At 44.1% G+C, this 15320-nt stretch overlaps 1 protein-coding gene across 1 annotated transcript in view; it reads right to left on the reverse strand.

Annotated features, from left to right (window-relative positions):
* The window catches only part of MRPL18 (mitochondrial ribosomal protein L18), a 41277-nt gene extending 27359 nt beyond the window's left edge, over window positions 1-13918 (reverse strand). The window contains exon 1 of the mRNA XM_069765788.1: window positions 13748-13918. Within this exon, the coding sequence (XP_069621889.1) occupies window positions 13748-13784 (37 nt within the window). The 5' untranslated portion in view covers window positions 13785-13918. The remainder of the gene's footprint in view (window positions 1-13747) is intronic.
* Window positions 13919-15320: the final 1402 nt, after the last annotated feature.

Here is a 15320-nt window from a genome sequence, read left to right on the forward strand (position 1 = left end):
ATACATAACTCTTGGTTAAGTGTAAATGGTGACTTAAAAACACCACTTCAGCAGTTGTTGTTTTTTAGCGCTGGGGTGGCGCTTTAAATGTAAGCCCCCTGCCCCCCGTTCTTATACTCACCTTCTGGCGACTTCATCTTCTACCGACGCCGCTCCGGTCCAGTGGCACCATCTTGTGCCGGTAAGTCCTGACTGGCCTGAAATCATAAGTTACGTCACAAAAGCTCAATGCACGTCTATGAGACGAGGACGAGGCCAGAATGAGGCACTCATACACTTGTATGGAAAAGTGACCTCTGGCGCACTCCATGAAACACTGGAGACCCATGGAAGCAACCCTGGAAAAGTATGAAGGCAGACATGTGAATTACATGTAAAGCACCACTCCAGCGGTGCAATAAAAAAAAAAAACACTGGAGTGGTGCTTTAACGTTGTGTATGAGAATCGTATACACAAAACAACTCCAATAGTCTCAACAGGCCTTACTACTATTACAACATACCCAATCATGACTGGTGTCGCTCATTTACCCACTGATCTAAGAAACGGGCATCATGTAGTGAATGTGGACATCGGCAGAGACAAGCGAATTCATACAGTACATAGAAGAGAGGTAAGGATAGCCTGAAGCAAACAGCTCCTTCTCTTGGGCAGTACAGTATTTGCATGAAATGGTTCATGTGCACATTTCAGAATCCGCAACATAGTACAGCAAAGTATATGTGGATAAAGTGATACAAAGCCCAATTACATCATGGCAGGAGAAAAATTGCATTGATACTCTTGGATTATAAAACTCCGGGAAGAGACGGGCTGGAGTAGAGTCCTAAACCAAACAGATAAATGTATAAAGAGTCCCCATACAATTTATACAACTGCAAAAAAACGTCAAGGTTTTAGTTGGCACCCATTCAATCCACAACATTCCTCACCTATCCACTGGTCAAGTGATACATGTACAATCTCTTGGGGTTCCACTGCTAAGACCCTCTTCAATTCCAAGAACCGGGGTCCCGTGAAGCCCATGTGAATGTAGTAGAACAGTTTCCATGCGTGAACTTGTCTCCATTCACTGTCCATGGGAATGGTGGAACTCTACAGGTTCATTCACATGGGGGTACAGGAGCCCTGTTCTGGGGATCAGTGGAAGTAGTAGTCATGTCCCCACAGATCATACATTATCCAGTGGATAGGAAATAAATGTTGCTTATGGGATAACCCCTTTATATATTAGGTCACGTTTTACAGGCCTTTATCACAGAAAAAAATTCCAAGTTCTGTCAATCTTTCCCTCCCATTCTTTTACGAGCCAAAAGTTTTCTATTCTTCTATCAATATAACTTTAAGACATGTTGTTTTCCTGCAGGAAGAGCTGTAATGTGGAATGCCACCATTCATTTCACCATATAATGTACTGAAGTATTGGAAAATAATTCAAAGTGGGACGAAATGGTGGAGAAAAATAAACAATACAAAACACATTTCCGCCATTATCTTTTCAGGTTCTGTTTTTACTGTGTTCAATGTGCAGTAAAAATTATCTGACAATAGTATTCTCCGGGTCAGTGGGTTTATGGCAATACCAAACTTAGAATATATTTTTATATTGTAGTGATTAAAAAAAAAAAATGAACTTAGCAGAAAAAAAAATTGTTTGTGTCACCATTTTCTCAGACCTGCAACTTATTTTTTTTTCTGTTGATAAAGCTACATACGGACTTGTTTTCTTGCACACCAAGATGTAGTTTTCACAGATACCATTTTGGGGTACATATGGTGCTTTTTTTTAATTTCATTATTTTGAAGAATTTGCAACTAAAACACAGCAACTCGGGGTTTCAAGCTTTTTGTTTCTTTTCAGTGTTTACCATACTGATTAAATAATTTTCGTTTTTTGTAGATCAAACTCTCAAAGGGGGAAAAGTGGGTGTTTTAGATTTTTTTCTTGTTTTTGTTTTAAATATATTGTTGTTACAGTTTTTTATTTAATGTGACCCAGTAGTTGTTTGACTGCTCATAACATATTCTCCAATACCACAATGTAATAGCCCAACGACTTCCCATGGTTGTATCACAGGGGGACAGATGGGAGCTGGTGCACTTACACCAGCTAATAGGCCATGTAAATGGTTCCGGCAGTGATTATCAGTTGCATTCAAATAGTTAAAAGCAGTAACAGAAGGAAGCCTTGGTTTCTGCAGTTAGGGTGTGTAATGCCGAGGTAGCACACTTAGGCAGTGAGGAAGCTGTGACCTAGCAAAGTTCCAAAACAAAGTCTCTTTAATGCGGTTACTTCACAGCATTAATATCCAATTCACAGCACTATATAGTACCTGGTATCCTCCTGATCGCTGCTGGGAACCATATCCTCCGGATTACAGTCACTAAACACGCCAGTCCTCCTTCAGGCACAGGACAGTCTACCTCCGGTTCACCGCCGGGCACAAGACAGTCCATCTCCGAGACCAGTTACCGTGGGCGACTGCACCACCGAGTTAATGTGTCTTTACCCACAGCTTTCCACACTACACGATATCCTTCAGTTTACAATCATTAAACACGCCAATCCTCCTCTGACTAGTTACCGTGGGCGACTGCACCACCGTGTGTGTTGTGGGTGCCAGGCGTCTCAGCTCCCCTGGCTGTTAGCTTCCGCTTGCCTGTGTTGCCTCACACAGGAGCTCTGCTGAGTCGAGGGCAGACCTCTAGCATACACCAGACTGATACTGACTGACCCTGACACATCCAACCCTTTACTGCAGGGTTTTTTACAAGAATGAAATGGACTGCATAACTACCATCCTGCAGTCTGTTTCAAAATACAAAAAAACCTAGAGCAGGTTTTCCCAACTCTGCCTTGGACACTTACATGCCCAAGACTAAAACTTATTTTAGTCTGCATTGCAATCACAGCTATGCCTGTGACTGCAATGCACTCTCATGGCCTCAATACGCCTTCGTGCACATCCTGGGGAGAACACACAGCGAACCCTACCTGTGACAACGGTTACTGCCTCACAATTGCAATCACAGCTACACCTGTGACTGCAATGCACCCATATGGCCTCAACACGCCTCCGTGCACATCCTGGGGAGAACATACAGCGACCCCTACCTGTGACACCGGTCACTGCCTCACAGGTGCTTTCAAACTGCGTTCTGGCACCCATTCAGTGGAACCGTCGGGGCTTATGTCCAAATCCCACCCCTGCAAAACAAAATTCGGATGTATGCGCCGACAGAGCCATAGTCTATAATGGTGTCAACAGAGTAAATGTGCGCTCTGACATGCATCAATTTTGGGTGTATACGAGAGTCTGCCTCCAATAGGTATACATGGCCGCAAACAATGAACAACCGACCACATAGTCACTTTGTCGGCACCATTATAGTATATGGTCTCGTTGGCGCATATGTCCGAATCCCGTTTTTTCAGGTGTTCAGACCTAAGCCCCGCAAGTGCCACTGAACGAGTGCAAAGTGCAATGCGAAAGCACCTTAATAGGCTGATACTGACTGTGTAACACAGCCGACATTTGCCAAGACCAGAGTAGGCTGAAATCCTCAACCCACTTCATAAATCCTGCACATGACCTGTGACGAAAATGTATGTCATAGGTCGTTAAGAGGTTAAAGGTAACCGAACAGATGATTTATGCTGCCTGAACCACATTCAGCATGAATTAGGCACTGGCTATAATATTGCAGTATCCATTTATGTTTGAGGGTATGTGAAAAACACTTCACTACATCTCAGAGGTCGTGTCCTGTAGCGTCTTTTTTACATCCTTTTTTTAATCATTTTTTGAGCACTTGGATCTTCATTTTTTATTGCCAAGCATTTTTCGTTCATCTTTTTCACTGGTAATTTCCAATGCTTTTTTTCCCATTCAACAATGAAGAAATAATTAGTGGTTTCTTAGGTGAAAACACTCAAAAAAACGGTAAGGTACAGTCACTTCTTAGCAACTTAGCGTCATTTGAAACATAAAATGGCTAAAAAATGTTCAAAAGCCTGAACATGTGAACAGCAAGTTTTTGTTTTTTAAAATATGCAGATGTTCATTATTTTTAACATTTTCTAAGCACTTTTTCAGGTGGGTTTCAGGACGAACCCTGAAACAGATGTGCACATACCCCTTCTGTGAAACCCCGCAGTGTTTCAGAGAAAAAAATAACTTTTAAAAAAACTGACCAGGCACTAGGCGTCCTAAATGACTGGGGCTACCCCAATCTCTACGACTGACCCGTCTATCCCTGTGTGTGTATAAAGGTACCTTCACACTAAGCGACGCTGCAGCGATACCGACAACGATGTTGATCGCTGCAGCGTCGCTGTTTGGTCGCTGGAGAGCTGTCACACAGACAGCTCTCCAGCGACTAACTATGCCGAGGTCCCCGGTAACCAGGGTAAACATCGGGTTACTAAGCGCAGGGCCGCGCTTAGTAACCCGATGTTTACCCTGGTTACCATCGTAAAAGTAAAAAAAAACAAACACTACATACTTATCTTCTGCTGTCTGTCCCCAGCGCTCTGCTTCCCGCACTGACTGTGAGCACAGCGGCCGGAAAGCAGAGCGGTGACGTCACCGCTCTGCTTTCCGGCTGACCGGCGCTGACACAGGATGCAGGAGGAGTGCAGAGAAGCAGAGCGCCGGGGACAGACAGCAGAAGGTAAGTATGTAGTGTTTGTTTTTTTACTTTTACGCTGGTAACCAGGGTAAACATCGGGTTACTAAGAACGGCCCTGCGCTTAGTAACCCGATGTTTACCCTGGTTATCAGTGAAGACATCGCTGAATCGGCGTCACACACGCCGATTCAGCGATGTCTGCAGGGAGTCCAGCGACGAAATAAAGTTCTGGACTTCTAGCTCCGACCAACGACATCACAGCAAGATCCTGATCGCTGCTGCGTGTCAAACACAACGATATCGCTATCCAAAACTGTAAAGCGCTGCGGAATATGTTAGCGCTATATAAAAATAAAGATTATTATTATTATCCAGGACGTTGCAACGTCACGGATCGCTATCGTTGTGAAGTTGTTTAGTGTGAAGGTACCTTTAGAAAAAAACAAAAAACTTGTCAATCAAGGGGGTCAGGGCAAGGAGAAGCCGCTAGGGAACTCATACAGATTTGAAATTTAGTGTAGTCTCCGGCTGGCATTTTCAAAGTACCGTATGTACTCGAGTATAAGACAACCTGAGTATAAGCCGAGGCACCTAATTTTACCACAAAAAAACTGAGAAAACTTATTGGCTCGAGCATAATCTGGGTATGCATTGTCCCCTCATTTCCATAATTTCCCACGGGATCAATAAAGTGTATCGTATCGTATCCCCATCCTGGTCTTCATGGCCCTCTCATCCCCATCCTGGTATGCATGGCCCCCTCATCCCCATCCTGGTCTGCATGGCCCCCTCATCCCCATCCTGGTCTGCATGGCTCCCTCATCCCCATCCTGGTCTGCATGGCTCCCTCATCCCCATCCGGGTCTGCATGGTCCCCTCATCACAGAAAAAAAAGTATATTTCAGCTCACTCTTAGTTCATCTGTCCGATGTGGTAAGTATCCATCCGAGCACGGAAACAAAGTGTTGCCGCCACAACACTGGTCGATGTTTAGAGAAAGGAAATATGGATCCAGCTCCAGGAATAAAATGTAAAAACTTTATTAGTTCACATTAAAATGCTGCTGAGACATGACCGGCATAGTGGGTAAAGGAGAGCAACCAGCACCCGACTGGACGCATTTCGAGCAACAAATGTGCCCTTAGTCCTCAGTAAACTACCTGGAGAACACACAGGACTACTACTGAGGACTAAGGGCACATTTGTTGCACGAAACGCGTCCAGTCGGGTGCTGGTTGCTCTCCTTTACCCACTATGCCAGTCATGTCTCAGCAGCAATTTAATGTGAACTAATAAAGTTTTTACATTTTATTCCTGGAGCTGGATTCATATTTCCTTTCTCTACTTGGTCCCCTCATCCCCATCCGGGTCTGCATGGCCCCCTCATCCCCATCCGGGTCTGCATGGCCCCCTCATCCCTATCCTGGTCTGCATAGCCCCCTCATCCCTATCCTGGTCTGCATGGCCCCCTCATCCCTATCCTGGTCTGCATGGCCCCCTCATCCCTATCCTGGTCTGCATGGCCCCCTCATCCCCATCCTGGTATGCATGGCCCCCTCATCCCCATCGTGGTCTGCATGGCCCCCCTCATCCCCATCGTGGTCTGCATGGCCCCCTCATCCCTATCCTTGTCTGAATGGCTCTTCATGCCCATCCTGTTTGCATGACTCCTTATCCCTAGCCTTGTTTGCATGGCCCCCCCATCAAAAAACATAAAAAAAAAAATATTAACCATTATATTTACGTTCCTGCGCTCCCTCGCAGCGTCTTGATCCGATGCAAACAGCTGATTTGTGCTTGTAAGCAGTGCATGACAGGGACATCATGAGCTGCTTATAAGCAGCGTACAGCTGCCGTAATACTCACTGCTCTGACATGTGACCACAATAGCGGCGGGTGAAATCGCGATTCACCCGCCGCTATTAACTAGGTAAATGCCGCTGTCAAACGCAGACAGCGGCATTTAATCAGCGCTTCCGGCCATCAGAAATGCAAAATAATGGGCGATCAAAAGCATGCATCTGCACAAAAACACCAGCTCGGCATGCAAAAAATAAGCCCTCACCTGACCCCAGATCACGAAAAATGGAGACGCTACGGGTATCGGAAAATGGCGCAATTTTTTTTTTTTTTTAGCAAAGTTTGGAATTATTTTTCACCACTTAGATAAAAGAGACCCTAGACATGTTAGGTGTCTATGAACTCGTAATGACCTGGAGAATCATAATGGCAGGTCAGTTTTAGCACTTACTGAACTTAGCAAAAAAGTAAAAAAAAAAAACAAGTGTGGGATTGCACTATTTTAGCAATTTCACCGCCCTTGGAATTTTTTTCCTGTTTTCTAGTACAAGACATGGTAAAACCAATGATGTCGTTCAAAAGTACAACTCGTCCCGCAAAAAATAAGCCCTCACATGGCCAAATTGACGGAAAAATAAAAAAGTTATGGCTCTGGGAAGGAGGGGAGCGGAAAAACGGAAAATCCCAAGGTCATGAAGGGGTTAACCCATTATCAACATACTGGTACATCATATGCCAGCTCCCTGACTTTGACGCAGGCTCAAATCAACCATCACGTGCCTCTCTGACAGCAATATTTAACAAGAGAACTCAGAGGGGCGCGTTGTTCCACGCTTCCATTGGTGTGCCCGTGAATAACACAGGGTACCGATGGGTTGTCATGACTGACAAAAAAAATCTTCTGAAGATCCCCTTGCCAGTCATTACGATCCTTTTATTTATCACACAAGAGATCAGACGATTGCAGCTTCAAGTCTCCTATGGGAACTATAAAATACAGTAAGAAATTAAAAAAAAAAAAAAAGTAAAATCACCCCCCTAAAACAATTTGAAAAAAAACTAAAAAAGTTAAAAAAAAATGCACAGACTTGGTATTGCTACGTTCGGAATATCAAAATATAAAATAAATTAATGCGATAGGTAAACGGCATAACAAGAAGAATAAGTTGAAAAGTAAGTGACATTTTTGGGGCAGCCGCAACACTGCAATAAAAGCGGTCAAAACAACATAACAAGGTATCGGTAAAACCATCAACCCTCACACAGCCCCATAATCACAAAAAAATGAGAACGTTATGGGTCTCAGAATATGGCTGGTGACACAAGAAAAGTTTTTTTTCAAAATTTCCAAATTATTTTTTCACCATTACTCGTACAGACCTAGAGAATGATATTGCCCGGTCAGTGTTACAGTAAAGTGAACACGGTAGATAAAAAACCTAAAAACTATTGTCGCATTGCACTTTCTTTGGCAACTTCAACACACTGGGAATGTTGTTCCCACTTTTCAGTGCATCGCATGATAAAATCAATAAAGTTATTGAAAAGTTACAACTGATCCCGCAAAAAACAAGCCTTTATATTCACAGAAAAATTTAAAAAAACAAACAAACAAACAAAAAAAAAACAACTTATGGCTTTTGGAAGAACGGGAGGGAGAAAAAAAAAACAAAAAGGAAATAATGGAAATGGCCATGGACCTGTCATATCCCTAAACTTTAACCTGGCAGGCGTGTTACTGAATGTACAGCTGGCAGGAAGAAACTAACTTTATTCCTCCATCACAGAAATAGATAATTGACGCCTCTCCATTATTAATTTGGCTTAATGTCACCTTACAATAGCAAGGTGGCATTAACCCTTCATTACCCCATATCCCACCGCTACACGGGAATGGGAAGAGAGTGGCCAAGTGCCAGAATAGGTGCATCTTCCAGATGTGCCTTTTCTGGGGCGGCTGGGGGCAGGTGTTTTTAGCCAGGGGGGGGCCAATAACCGTGGACCCTCTCCAGGCTATTAATATCTGCCCTCAGTCACTGGCTTTACTACTCTGGCGGAGAAAATTGCGCGGGAGCCCACACCAATTTTTTCCACCATTTAACCCTTTAATTTAATAACTAGAACGGCCACATTTTGCACATACACACTATAATAATAATAATAATAATTTTATTTATATAGCGCCAACATATTCCGCAGCGCTTTACAAATTATAGAGGGGACTTGTACAGACAATAAACATTACAGCATAACAGAAATACAGTTCAAAACAGATACCAGGAGGAGTGAGGGCCCTGCTCGCAAGCTTACAAACTATGGGGAAAAGGGGAGACACGAGAGGTGGATGGTAACAATTGCTTTAGTTATTCGGACCAGCTATAGTGTAAGGCTCAGGTGTTCATGTAAAGCTGCATGAGCCAGTATGTAGCAGTAAAGACACAGAGGGCTAATACTGCATAAAGTGTATGAGAACATGATGCGAGGAACCTTTTTTTTTTTTTTTTTATTATAAATAGGCCACACAGGGATAGTTAGGTTAATGCATTGAGGCGGTAGGCCAGTCTGAACAAATGAGTTTTTAGGGCACGCTTAAAACTGTGGGGATTGGGGATTAATCGTATTAACCTAGGTAGTGCATTCCAAAGAATCGGCGCAGCACGTGTAAAGTCTTGGAGACGGGAGTGGGAGGTTCTGATTATTGAGGATGCTAACCTGAGGTCATTAGCGGAGCGGAGGGCACGGGTAGGGTGGTAGACTGATACCAGGGAGGAGATGTAGGGTGGTGCTGAGCCATGGAGTGCTTTGTGGATGAGGGTAGTAGTTTTGTACTGGATTCTGGAGTGGATGGGTAGCCAGTGTAATGACTGGCACAGGGTAGAGGCATCGGTGTAACGGTTGGTGAGGAATATGATCCTGGCTGCAGCATTCAGGACAGATTGGAGCGGGGGGAGTTTGGTAAGAGGGAGGCCGATTAGTAGAGAGTTACAATAGTCCAGACGAGAATGAATAAGTGAAACAGTCAGAGTTTTTGCAGAGTCGAAATTAAGAAAAGGGCGAATTCTAGAAATGTTTTTGAGATGCAGGTAAGAAGAGCGAGCCAGTGATCGGATGTGGGGGGTGAATGAAAGGTCAGAATCAAGGATGACCCCAAGGCAGCGGGCATGTTGCTTTGGAGTAATGGTGGAACCGCACACGGAGATGGCAATGTCAGGCAAAGGTAGGTTAGTAGAGGGAGAGAACACGAGGAGTTCAGTTTTTGACAGGTTTAGTTTCAGATAGAGGGAGGACATGATGTTAGAGACAGCGGTAAGACAATCACTGGTGTTTTCTAAAAAGGTCGGTGTGATATCAGGAGCAGAAGTGTATAATTGGGTGTCGTCAGCATAGAGATGGTACTGGAAACCAAATCTACTGATTGTTTGTCCAATAGGGGCAGTATACAACGAGAAGAGTAGGGGGCCTAGGACTGATCCTTGAGGAACCCCAACAGTAAGGGGAAGGTGAGAGGAGGAGGAACCAGCAAAACATACAGTGAAGGATCGATCAGAGAGATAGGAGGAGAACCAGGAGAGAACGGTGTCCTTGAGGCCGATGGAGCGGAGCATAGTGAGGAGGAGCTGATGATCCACAGTATCGAATGCTGCAGAGAGATCCAAGAGAATTAGCATGGAGTAGTGACCATTAGATTTAGCTGTTAGTAGGTCATTAGAGACTTTAATGAGGGCAGTTTCAGTAGAGTGTAAAGAGCGGAAGCCAGATTGAAGAGGGTCTACTAACATTAGTAGTGTGAAATATGCAAAAAAAATGTGGATATGATATGGTTTACTGTATGTAATCATGTCTCATATCATGTCGGGTTTAGGAAGGAGAAGGCAAAAGCCGGTAATTGAATTACCGGCTTTAAAGCTATCTCGCGCTGTATGAAGTAATAATATATATATACTTATGTGTCTCAATGACATATCTACTATTTAAAGCTGAATGTGTGTGTATGTGTGTATGTCCGGGATTGGCATCTGCACCGTCGCAGCTACAGCCACAAAATTTTGCACAGTCACACGTCTGGACCCTGAGAGCGTCATAGGCTATGTTGTGAGGTGAAATTTTAACTCCGCGCTTTCCAATTCACCAAACTATTTTTCCCCTATCTACAGAATGGGGAAAAGTGAAAGGAAAAGTGTTGGAGGCAAATTGACAGCTGCCAGATGTGAACAAGGGGGACTTAAAGAGTGAGATCGATGGCGCCAAAGAGTATATACCGTACAGTTGCTATGGTGGGGCCCCGATATGGGATACTCACCAAACACGGGGATATGAACACACACACAAAATGCGCCACACACTACCACGTGCTTGAACACATATACCACCCTCAGCACACATTTCACCACACATACACCAACCTCGCCACATAAAAGTCAAAACACAAAAGTCGCCGCTCAAAACTCACCACGTGCAAAACTCGCAACATGCAAAAACTAGGCTCACGCAAAACTCGCCACAAGTGCAAAACTCACCTCATGGAAAACTCGCCACACGCAAAACTTGCACACGCGGAAAAATTGCCACATGCACAAAAGTTGCAACACATGCAAAAGTTGCCTCACACAAAACTTGCACATACTCAAAAGGCACCACACATAAAACTCGCCACGCGCAAAACTCGCCATGCGCAAAACTTGCTGCACACAACTTGCTACACTAACCTGTCACATGCAACTCGACACACAAAAAGTTGCTACACGCATGTCGCCACACAAAACTCATCTCACAAAAGTCGCTACATGCATGTCGCCACACACAACTCAACACACACAACTTGACAAACGAAACTCGCCCTAAAACACACACAAGTCTGGTATTATCCTTCAAAAATAAAAATCTGATTAATAAGCAGACAAACTACAAGAGCAACAAATGTACCATATAGGAAAGACAGCAGCTATCAGTCACATGACATGTCTATTATGTGTATGTGTGAGCTAATATATACTGCCAGGGGGAGGGCTTCCTGTTGGCTGGGGATTTATCAGGCTGCCAATTTAGCTTACAAATACTGAGGTAAAAATACTGAGCAAATAATGTGTGAACGAGGTCTAATACAGGAGATCACACAGGTATATACTATATACAGGGGAGATGACACACAGGTATATACTATATACAGGAGAGATGACACACAGGTATATACTATATAAAGGAGGAGATGACATACAGGTACATACTATATACAGGAGGAGATGACATACAGGTATATACTATATACAGGAGGAGATGACACACAGGTATATACTATATACAGGAGGAGATGACATACAGGTATATACTATATACAGGAGGAGATGACATACAGGTATATGCTATATATAGAAGATGACATACAGGTATATACTATATACAGGAGGAGATGACACACAGATATATATTATATACAGGGGAGATGACACACAGGTATATACAGGAGGAGATGACATACAGGTATATACTATATATAGGAGATGACATACAGGTATATACTATATATAGGAGATGACATACAGGTATATACTATATATAGGAGATGACATACAGGTATATACTATATATAGGAGGAGATGACCTACAGGTATATACTATATATAGGAGATGACCTACAGGTATATACTATATATAGGAGATGACCTACAGGCATATACTATATATAGGAGATGACCTACAGGCATATACTATATACAGGGGAGATGACACACAGCAGGTATATACTATATACAGGGGAGATGACATACAGGTATATACTATATACAGGAGGAGATGACATACAGGTATATGCTATATATAGAAGATGACATACAGGTATATACTATATACAGGAGGAGATGACACACAGATATATATTATATACAGGGGAGATGACACACAGGTATATACAGGAGGAGATGACATACAGGTATATACTATATATAGGAGATGACATACAGGTATATACTATATATAGGAGATGACATACAGGTATATACTATATATAGGAGGAGATGACATACAGGTATATACTATATATAGGAGATGACCTACAGGCATATACTATATACAGGAGGAGATGACACACAGCAGGTATATACTATATACAGGGGAGATGACATACAGGTATATACTATATACAGGAGATGACATACAGGTGTATACTATATATAAGGGAGATGACAAACATGTATATACTGAGGTGAAAATGAGAGGTGTGAGTGCAAAATGAGAGGAGTGAGGGAAAATAGTGGAGTGATCGGAAAATGACAGATGTGAGGTCGAAATGACAAGTGTTAGGGGGGAATGAGAGGAGTGAGGGGTTAAATTAGAGGAGTGAGGGAGAAAATTAAAGATGTGATTGGGAAAATGAGAGAAGTGAGGTGCTATAACTAACCACAGATATTTACTATGCCCAGGCAACGCCGGGCTCTTCAGCTAGTATATATACCTATTCTATGTGTACACATTTATTCTACCTATTCTACTGTAAGCTGTCAGTGTGATTTTACTGTACACCGCACTGAATTGCCGGCTTTTCTCTCTAACAGCGCTGCGTATTTCTCGCAAGTGACCCTGCTGGTCCATGTGTAATCCGTATTTTTCTGGCTTCCATAGACTTTCATTGGTGTTTTTTTGCGCAATACGGTGACAAACGCAGCATGCTGCGATTTTCTACGGCCGTAGAAAGCCGTATAATACGGATCAGTAAAATATGGCAGATAGGAGCAGGGGCATGGAGAAGCATTGGGCCGTGTGTAATGCGTGTTTTACGGACGTATTTTATGTGCTCATACGTCCGTAAAACTCGCTAGTGTGACGCCGGCCTTATACTGCACCATCAGAATGAGCTCGCTGATCAACTCTCAGTTACCTCATTCTGCGGCCACCAATGCACAGTGCAACACAAAGGTGATAAAGGGCAAAAAAATAAAACAATTGCAAAAATGACTTATCCAAAAAAAAAATTACATTCAAGAAAAGAAAAAAAAACTGTCTTGAAAACTGACGATGCTGAAGTTGGTTTCTTATTTGGCAAATTTCTATATATATATATTTTTTTTTTTTTTTTTTTATGTTTAATGACAAAAATAAATTTATTTTTGTTGCGAAACCTGTAAAAAAAAACCTGAAAAATAAAAATTGGCGAATAAGTAACCAACTTCAGCATTGTTGAAAGCTGGACAACCCCTTTAAGCCCCACACATTCCATCTGCCACGATCGGATCTGTGAGAAATGGGGGCGAGCACCTGAACCCAGACTATAGACCTATAGTATATACAGATCACTGCTGCACAGGGCACGGGCGGCCTCACCTTGTAGGAGACCTCTGCTCCCCCTCAGCACGGACATGACAGCGGGAAGCTCAGGGTGACATGTGCGCAGCAGGCACTGGATGCCTACAGTGTAAGCTCCGGGTCACAGGGACAGGGCAGAAGGTGCCAGATACTAGTGGCCTGAAGGACCTTCAATGACGTCACGACAAGGAGGAGCCAGGCTCTGCGACTGGAGGAAGTGTGTAAGCAGAAAGTAGAGACAGGCTGACTCCAGCACGTGACTGGTCACATGGCCGTGACATCATTAAAGGTCCTGAAGCCACCCACCAAGTGTCCTGGCCAGTGTGCATGCGTGTATAACAGGATGAGCTGCACTGAGAATGGGAGTCTAGCTGCTGCAGAACCTCTTTCTGAAGAGGAAATGAGACATGACGGATAATATCGATGAGTGATATGCGGGGTGTGAAGTAGTTTAGTCCAGGTTACAGGGTCTCTAGTAGGGATGAGCGAACCCGAACTAGAACGTTTGGGGTTCGTACCGAACTTCTGGTATCTGAACCCGACCAGAGCGCGGACTGGTTACTGTAGGTCTGGTTCCCTGTTCGGGTTCGTCATCCTATTAAAGCTTGTTGTGCTGTGCGACCGTCTACCCTGACTGTAAAATAACTAATAATAAAAAAAGCGATGTGCGGTCTCAGTCTTTCTTAAATCCAAGGAAAAACAGACAGCAGTGAGCTGGTGTTATTAAAGGGAGCCTGTCACCCCCCAGGCGTTTGTAACTAAAAGAGCCATCTTGTGCAGCACTAATGCTGCATTTGGACAAGGTGGCTCTTTTAGTTATTCTCCTTGCACATGCTGAAATAAACACTTATAAAATGTGCCTCCTCATACCGTGAAATCGTCCCGGGGCGAGTCTTTCCTTCCTAATCAGACGCAGCACAGCCATCATTCCTCCCCCCTTGGTGCCGTGCGCTGCCTCCTCAGCGTTGTTTGAATCTGTCCCGGAGCCCGCGCTGTAATGTTATCCCTTGGCCATGCACAGTTAGCGCTGCCCATCTTCTGACATCATTTAGGTGTCAGGCTGACTACGCCTGTGCGGACGCGCTGCCCGAGTTCCCGCCCCGTAGTGTCTTCTGATTTATTCACACTGCGGGGCTGGGATTCATGGGCATGCACAGTGCATATCTTGGCCTCTCACTCATCTCCCTCCGCCTTCTTCAGACTGTGCCGCGTCAGCTGATCCCTAAGCACATGCCGTGGCGATTAGGGATCAGCTGACGCGGCACAGTTTGAAGAAGGCGGAAGGAGATGAGTGAGAGGCGAAGATATGCACAGCGCATGCCCATGAATCCCAGCCCCGTAGTGTGAATAAATCAGAAGACACTGTGGAGCATGATCTCGGGCAGCGCGTCCGCACAGGCACAGTCAGCCTAACACCAAATCATGTCAGGAGATGGGCAGCGCTAACTGCGCATGCCCAAGGTTTAACATAACAGCGCAGGCTCCGGGACAGATTCAAACAATGCTGAGGAGGCGGCGCCCGGCACCAAGGGGGTGTGAATGCCGGCCGTGCTGCGTCTGATTAGGAAGGAAAGTCCCGCCTCCCTGGCGA

This window comes from Ranitomeya imitator, chromosome 4 (assembly GCF_032444005.1).
Source record: "Ranitomeya imitator isolate aRanImi1 chromosome 4, aRanImi1.pri, whole genome shotgun sequence".
In the NCBI taxonomy this organism is placed as follows: Eukaryota; Metazoa; Chordata; class Amphibia; order Anura; family Dendrobatidae; genus Ranitomeya; species Ranitomeya imitator.